Source organism: Cyprinodon tularosa, unplaced genomic scaffold (genome assembly GCF_016077235.1).
Source record: "Cyprinodon tularosa strain WSP-4 unplaced genomic scaffold, ASM1607723v1 ctg154, whole genome shotgun sequence".
NCBI lineage: Eukaryota > Metazoa > Chordata > Actinopteri > Cyprinodontiformes > Cyprinodontidae > Cyprinodon > Cyprinodon tularosa.
Genome location: NW_024038375.1, coordinates 571,521 through 580,000, shown reverse-complemented (window position 1 = coordinate 580,000; position 8,480 = coordinate 571,521). Strand labels below are relative to the sequence as shown.

The window sequence follows — 8,480 nt, the reverse complement described above, 5'->3', positions numbered from 1 at the left end:
CCGAGAGATCGGCTGAAGGGGGGGGGCAATGCGTCTCAAGTTTTTAAAATAAAACCCAAAAACAGACCTGTAAATGATTGGGTGTTTTAGTTTATCCTTTCTCTTCCAATTTTATGAGGAAAAGTTTTCTTTTCGATACATAATGCAGTGAATGCCAACAAAAACCCATTTTTTTCCCCTAGAGCTTCCCTCAAAGTCACCCAGCAAGCAAACGAAGGGGAAAATTTGGATTTTACAACCCAGGCACAGTGATAGATCCCCTTTCATTCCTTACCCAGAATCTCTGAACCGGCGTGCATAACCATAGCGCGTGAAAATAATTATCAAGTCGATTGCCTGTGCACTGTGGACAGATGTTAGATTGCGCAAAACCCATCTTGAATAATCTTTGACCTGTATAGTGCACTCTGTGGAGGATTTTGTATTGTATTAATTGTAAATTGGGGTTTCTGGTCATGTTAAAAGTTCTTAGACATATCTGAGCCCAGATGTTTTGTTCAAAGCTGACTGATAAATCCTCCTCCCATTTAGTAATAGGAAGAGATATTGTATCATCCAGTTTAGTCAGTGTCCTGTATAACTTAGACAGTAGTTTGGGGGGGGGTTAACTCTAGAAACTCTGATATTTTAGTTGGAATTATTAAACCTCCATCAATATGCTTAAATTTATTTCTAATTATAGCTTTGATTTGCTCATATTCTAAGAATTTATTTTTGTTAATGCCATATTGCAAATTTAATCTAGCGAATGTGATAAACTCCGTACCTTCAAACAAATGATCCAGATATGTAATACCTTTATTCTTCCAGTACGGAAAGTTTATCACATTATTGTTTTGTAGAATGTCAGGGTTATTCCAGATGGGTGTACGACTGCACGGGATAAGTGATGAGTTCGTTATTTTTAGAAATTCCCACCATGCTGTCAGGGAAGAGCTGATGTTAATATTTTTGAAACATGGGTGCCGTTTGATCTTAGAGCTAATAAACGGCAAATCTGAGATTATTATATTACTGCATATATCCTGTTCTGTGTCTATCCAGGGCTCATCTAAGGGATTATGTTTTATCCATTTAGAGATGTATTGTAATCTATTTGCTAAATAGTAGTATTGGAAGTTAGGTAAATCTAGTCCCCCTCTGTCTTTAGTTTTCTGTAGTGTTTTTAAGCTGATACGAGGGGGTTTGTCCTTCCAAAGAAATTTAGAGATGGAAGAATCTAGAGATTTAAACCATTCGGTTGATGGTTTATTTGGGATAATTGAAAATAGGTAGTTAATTCTGGGTAAGACCATCATTTTAATTGAGGCTACCCGACCCAAAAGGGAGATCGGAAGCGATTTCCATCTTTCTAGGTCCTCTTCTATTTTCATTAAAAGAGGGGTGTGGTTGAGTTTCCTCTAAGGGCTGTGTCCTGAGCCCACTCCTGCTCACTCCAATGACACACAACTGCATCCCCAGGTTAACCACCAAATACATTGTGAAGTTCGCATACGACACCACAGTGGTGAGCCTCATCAGAGACAACAACAAGCAGGACTACAGAGAAGAGGTGGACCAGCTGGTGGGCTGGTGCAGAGACAACAACCTGGTCCTGAATGTGGAAAAAACAAAGGAGATCATCGTTGACTTGAGGAAGAATCGGCCTAACCACGCTCCACCATTCATCAACAGCTCAGCTGTAGAGCTGGTCAGCAGGACCAAATTCCTGTGGGTGCACATCACAGACAATCTTACCTGGACAGTAAACACCACCTCACTGGTCAAAAGGGCACAAAAGCGCATGTACTTCCTGCAGAGGATGAGGAGAAAATCACAATCTGGAAGACTCTGATCACCTTCACCCGAACCACCTGCAATGTCCCCTTCAGCTCCAGCCAATCAACTCAAGGGCTGCACCTTCTCCAAAACCAATCATCTTGCGAGATCCCCTTCATTTAGCTCCTGCCCCAGCTTCTATCCTCCACACGAAAGCACGCTTTCACCCACCTCCGAACCATCTCCTCCCTCACTCTTAGTCCCACTTACCCCCTGGCTTATTTCACTACCAGTGTCCGGGCCCCAGGGGAAGCCTGATCTAACACTTTTCTCAGTTACCCATCCAAGCTTTTGTTGATTCACAGCATCAAAGTCTTCTGTCTGGGCCTGAGCGCCAAATAACTTAGCCTGGTTCTGCTAGAGGTTTCTTCCTGTTAAAAGGGAGATTTCCTCTCCACTGTTGCTGCATGCATGTTTAGTGTTTCTCTGTGAGTCTCTTCATGTTAAAATGTATTTTATATAAATTAAGGTTAAACATTGTTTTTCAATTGTCTTTTTTTATGAAGTCATAATTTGAAAACTGCTTTTTGGTTTTATTTAGGTTACTTTTAACTCATATTGAAATCTTTTTAATATAGACCATGTATCTGTGACAGAAAAGTGAAACTTTTTTCTTTACAGTCAACATAGACAGTTCGACGACACACAGTGTGGACATTTTACAAAGGACAGTGGGCATGACAACATCTGGTAAAGTATTGAAACAACAAATTACAATCTCTATTCCAACATACTTTTATAAATGTGTTTGCTTGTTATAGCTTATGTTGCAGCTTATGTTGGACCATCTTTCTCTCTGTCTTTCTATCTACATTTGTCTCTTTGTCTTGCCTTTTGTGGCAGAAGTATATCACTGACAATTATTTTGTGTTCATCTGCTTCATCTCATAATAGCCAACAGGCCTAAATCAGATAAAGCACTTTTTATAATTTTTTTTCTTTATACTTCATCAAATACACTGACTAAACTAAAGCTAAAAGCAGTGAAACTAAAAAAACCTCAAAGAATAGATTTAAATTAATTAACAGTTAAATAAATGGTTACAGAATTCTTTGTTTAGAGTAAATAGCAGTTTGAGATTAAATGGATAATTTGGTTAAAGAGGGATAAATTAGAGTACGAATGAAATTACCTGATTGACATCACAGCAAGGTTCTCACCAGTGCATTCCGGTGAAAGTTGTCAAAATGTGATTGAAATTATAACTTTTACAACGGACTTAAATGAGTGTAACTGCTGCGGAAAAGGGGTTGTAAAACCTATTAACCTTCCTAATCTACCCATGTGAGAGAGAAACCTATCAGTTTGAGGAAAGTGAGTCGTCCATCCATCCATTTTCAGTCACGTTTATCACTACTGGTGCGGGAGAGGTGCTGGTGCCTATCTCCAGCTGTCTATGGGAGAAAGGCAGGGCACACCCTAGACAGGTTGTGTGGTGGTTTTCAATGGTAGAATGTCAAAAAATCAGGACACCTTCAGTCGATCATCTGATTGCCCCAGGACGGGAGAAGAAGCATTTATTTTATAGATCAAATTGACATGCTGTCCTCAGTACACGTAACACAGCGCTTAACCATCTGAACAGAATATATCTGTCTTTTCTCTCTTGCAAGTTCTCGACTCACATACCAATCCACAGAGCATTTATAGTCTCATCCTCGCACTATGTGTATGCACATGCACAACGGAATATTGCCGACATCTTACTGGAATCCACGTGTGCAGATTTGCGTCAAAGTCACTGCGACCCTCAAGGAATGTTTATACATGATGTTCTCTCTTTTTGCCAAACCCCCTCATGCAGCCTAGGAGACCATGCTGTTACTGAGACTTCCATTGCTGAGACAGTGTACAGCCATGCAACAAGTCTATATAAGGCAAATAGCCTGCTTCAACATTCCCCCCTGTAGTTCATTGCAGATGAAGTACTTTGTGATGTTGCATGGTGATGTGAATACTACGCGACTAATTGCACTTACATGTGTGTGAAATTCAAGTGAAAAAACAAAATCTTAGTGAGACCGACACTGTGTGGAATGGGTGTGAGTCGGGAAATATCACATAAAATGAAAATCAAATGAGTGACATTGTTAAAACAAAACTAAAGTGAATAATAAAACAAAGTGAATGCTACTGAACCTTCAAAGAAAGATCATCATTTTCCACATGGCCATGATTCGATTAGTATGGGATCGAAAACCCCTTTTTCGTCCTGTGGGCATCTTTCTCTTTCATTTCATACTCATTTAAGAGGAAACTATCCCATCGACCCATGCTTCCCCCAAACATCCAGCCTTCCTCCGGCGTCGGCCGCAGCACAAATCGCATCTTGACCATGCTACTCATGATGATCTGTGAAACCAACACTGTTTGAACCATTCAACCCAATCTTGATATTACTTAATATGTGAAGGATGACTATTCAAAACATTTCAAATAACTCAAACTTTAGTCAAAGTGTGTCGTAGTATATAAGGCTAGGTAAATGAAAGAAAAAAGAAAAATTAAGTTGGTCAGTCAGAAAAATTAAGTAGGTCAGTCAGTCAGTAATCTGAGTCCCCAGTCCTCTAAACAGCGGCCCATGTATGGTTTACCATGTAAAATAAGAAGACAGTAATACAGATTATAATGCAGAATAATAATGGCATAATACAGATCATAATGCAGGATAATGGAACGTTACATCCATGTTGTCATCAGGATTATTTTACTGAATGCAAAATTATTTATGCTGGTGATTTCTTCTTTTCTGTGAAAATCAAAAATATAGTTCTTTCACTTCAGGGCTCTGTCCTTGGCTTTTAAAGGCATGAACACAGGATCACCGGTTCCCGCCTTTAGTATTTTGCAGGCGGATGTCGAAGGTTTGCAGTGTGATGCCTGGGGTCACCTGGTCTTTACAATCCATCCCCTCAAAATGAGTGGAACAGAAAAACCACAATTAGTGTTCTTATCAGCAAATATCAACTAATCATAGACAATAATATTCATATTATTCCAATCCTATTGTAGTACATAGTGTTTGACTTATCTAATTCAATTGGAGAGGGATCCCATTCCCCCCTGTGATGCTTTCATCACATCTGGTCCTCTCTGTCGTCCATCTGCTGGTCGGTCCTTGGTGTTGCATTCTTTCGACGTGTAGCTAGAGTTCGCTGGTCCTCTTGTCTTGGTTGTCCTGGTCCCCTGGGCCTCTCATATCGTTCATCTGTCCATGGCTTATGTGGATCCAAAGTGAGGGCAGTCCTTTTCCCAGTGTCCTTAAATCTCACTATCAGATGTGATCCTGAGAGGAAAGAAAAAACTGACCAGTATCTTGAAACTAAATCTAGAGATGTAACACATCCTGTTTTTCATGAGTCCAGTTTCTGTAATTAATGTTCAAATTAAAATAAGAGAACTTTTGATAGTTGCAGTAATGTCCCATTGTCTCCTGGTGTATCTTCTCTCTTATCTGCAATTATTAATATTTCCAAATATCCTCCAATAATCTGTAAAATTTTAATCTCAGGGAATTAACCTTTCTGATAATACCAAAATAAATCATGTAACACGATTGTAGGACTTCAGATTGGACCTCAGGCCAAAACAACAAACAAATAGTCTATCTTTTGTAGGAATCATCTTACCTGTTTAAAGAAACATGAAATAAATTACAATCGTCTTACCTTCCTAAGATAACAAAAACAGGAGAAAACTTTACTCAAAGAAAATGGCAGTCCAATCCTACTGTGCAATCGGTGTTACAGCTTAAAAATGCTCCACAATTATTTCAGGAATCTTGTAATTTAAATACTTGTTAACACAGCTAAGTGTGACATAAATACAATGAAACTTCATCACCTTTTCTATTCCTCTGTAAGGTCCTTCTCATCACAGAGTTCCTGGGTCCTTTCCTCGAAGTGCATCAATCCCCAATTATATGTTAATGACACAAGGAAAGAAAAACAACATGAGTAAAATAATAATATGAATTTACAATGCGACCCTTAAACAGGTTCCTCTTACATGGGAATTAGATTATAGAAGAAAAGACAAGAAATAATATAGTCAAACCGCTCTCAGCTCTCAGGTGTTCTTCTCAGGCTCCATAGCGTACCGAGGATCAGCCATTTTGTCACAGGGTGTGGAGGCATCATCTGGGGGCAATTTGGTGATCCTTGCTCTAAAAAATTTTAAACACTGAAAATATTGTTCCTTATTATCTTAGCCTTCTGTTCCAATTTTGTTAACCAGGGTTTTCATGCACAAGAGTAGTAAGAAGTACTAAAGATTTTAGCAGCATAGTAATAATGAGAATAAAAGCAAAAATCCTTTTTCCTCTGGAAGCAAGTTGAGTGCCATCCTACATTATTTTTAAATACAATCTGCATTCTGGCTTTCTGTGCTTTATAACAACACTTGTAAAGACATCTAGACTAGGATTTATTGGACAGTTTATACGCTTGGATCACATATTCTCACATTTACATAATATTCCTGAATTCAAATCTTAAGGTCCTTTCCAGTTGTAAAGCCTGTTTTTATTCAGTGTTTTACTGTTAGAAATGTATTAAGTACATGTGTGACAATCTGCGTTACGTATTGGAGACAGAAATTATCATTAACTTTTCATCTTATTTGTATAAAGTCTGATTTCTAAATTAAACTAATCCTTGATCTTGCAATCTCTGCAGAGATAAATTTTTTACTTTTACTTCTTAGACTGTTCATCCTCTTATCAGATATTATTTGGCATACATATAGCCAGGAATGTAACCTTTTTAAGATTGTACGTTTCGTCTTGGATATTCATAAACAAGTTAGTGTGTCCACTTTAACCTTAATCATTCCTGTAGTTCTCTGCCAAGCTAGAAAAAATAAAAGGTTGTCTTCCTTTGGACTTTGAATGACTGTGTGCGGCAGTGCACAGAAGTTGTTTAATCAGACTGGAATGTGGAGTGACTGTTTCCTCTCTCCATGGAACAACCAAGAGAGAGGCGGACAGAAAAAATAAAGTATTAACATACTTTATTTGTCTTTGAGCTAGAACTGTCTTTAGTCTGTTTTAGCCTATAATCTGTTTTAAGTCTTTTGTCATCTGCATTTAGCATTCTGATTTGTTTCTATATTAATCTTTAGTGACGTAAACAGTTTTCATTCTACGCTTCACGTAGAATCATCTAATATAATGTAAAGCATAACTAACCTCTTACATCTATTAATATAATCGGTTCTTCACTTCTTGAACCAGATCTGCTTCTTTGTTCTGTTTCAAGCATTATTTGTTAGTTTCCTCAAAAGGATAACTTCCTCATATATTGAAGTAAATACATGTTGATTTTTACCTTTAGGATGTGAGAGTTTTATTTAAAATCCAAGTAATATTTTTACAAAAACATTTCAAACATTATTCTCTATTTCTGTATCTTATTGAGTAAACAGCTAGTCCTGATGCTGGGGAGAGAAAATCTCACTTCAATAAACATCCTGGTTTATTATTGTAAAACTAGTCTGAATGTTGATTTCTTAGTTTTACTTAAAGTTTTTCAGAGGTACATCTAGTGCATTATTTAAGGATTCATAGAATCTCTAATTTATGGAAATTCATTGTCTTTAAATACTTCATAGGCTTCTGCTGATTTAATTCTATTTTATTTTTATGTTGTAGACAGTCTTAATTTTAGTTTTCCTGATTTATTTACTTTTAGCAGCTTCTTTTGCATCCTCTAATATTTATATTCCATATAGTTTTCAGGTAAGCATGTTAATCTTACATTGTACTTTGTGCCTAGATAATCACTAGGAGGTTCTTATTGAATGTTTCTATTTAATTAATTTGAATCATGACCTATTCTAACATAGTCACATAATTTTCACATGTCTCTATCTTCTGATTTAGTTCTTAATACTATAGACTGTTTGTTTTAAAGCACTGAATTTGGGAACAATTCCAAAGTATCAGCAGCTGAGCTCTATGTAATATCCATTAATAGTTTTCCTACCTTACTATGACATTTGGCACAAACCGTGAGTCTTCCTTCAGAAAAGGTTTCAGGTTTAGCAGCATCTGTGAAGAGAAACTTAAAGCAGAATAATTAGTACGTTGTTAATGCAGAATGTGCAATTAAAACCTGGTCCACATTGTGTCCTGCATTAAGGAGGCTGAGCCTTTGTACTTAAAATAAAACTGGTCTGGAAATGTTTGATCTTTTCCATTCAAACCTTTGATCAATTAATACATCATATTTATCAACCTTAACAGAGAATATAGTGATAATGAAGAAAACTGATTTCTAATATTTGAAATAACATCTGTAGATTCACTGTTGGCTGAATCTTTACAAATCATAGCTGGTGGTTTTTCAACTTAATTGTTCCAAAAACAAACTAAAAGTAAAATAAGGTTCAAGCAACATCCCATAGGATTCAGGATGTAACCGTTGTAATGATTTACATAGTGGCAATTAGTAACATATTCTGAACATTTTGAAGCTTATTAATCACTGCTTCTAAATTTCTCAATATTAATTCAGTCTTCGTAAGGTAAACATCAGCAAGTTTACACAGAATGTCAGTGTGAGTTCTGTCCCTGTTACGACCCGGCTCAGCCAGGGAAAAAGGAAGTAACATTAAAGAAACCCTGGTGGTAAGGTTTTAACAATTTAGGGATTTATTGTTT

The 8,480-nt window shown here is 37.0% G+C and overlaps 1 protein-coding gene across 1 annotated transcript in view; it reads left to right on the top strand.

The window, feature by feature from the left end:
- LOC119779996 (inter-alpha-trypsin inhibitor heavy chain H3-like) overlaps window positions 1–8,480 on the top strand; it is a 72,787-nt gene that overhangs the window by 41,343 nt on the left and 22,964 nt on the right. The window contains exon 21 of the mRNA XM_038279883.1: window positions 2,440–2,508. Within this exon, the coding sequence (XP_038135811.1) occupies window positions 2,440–2,508 (69 nt within the window). The remainder of the gene's footprint in view (window positions 1–2,439; window positions 2,509–8,480) is intronic.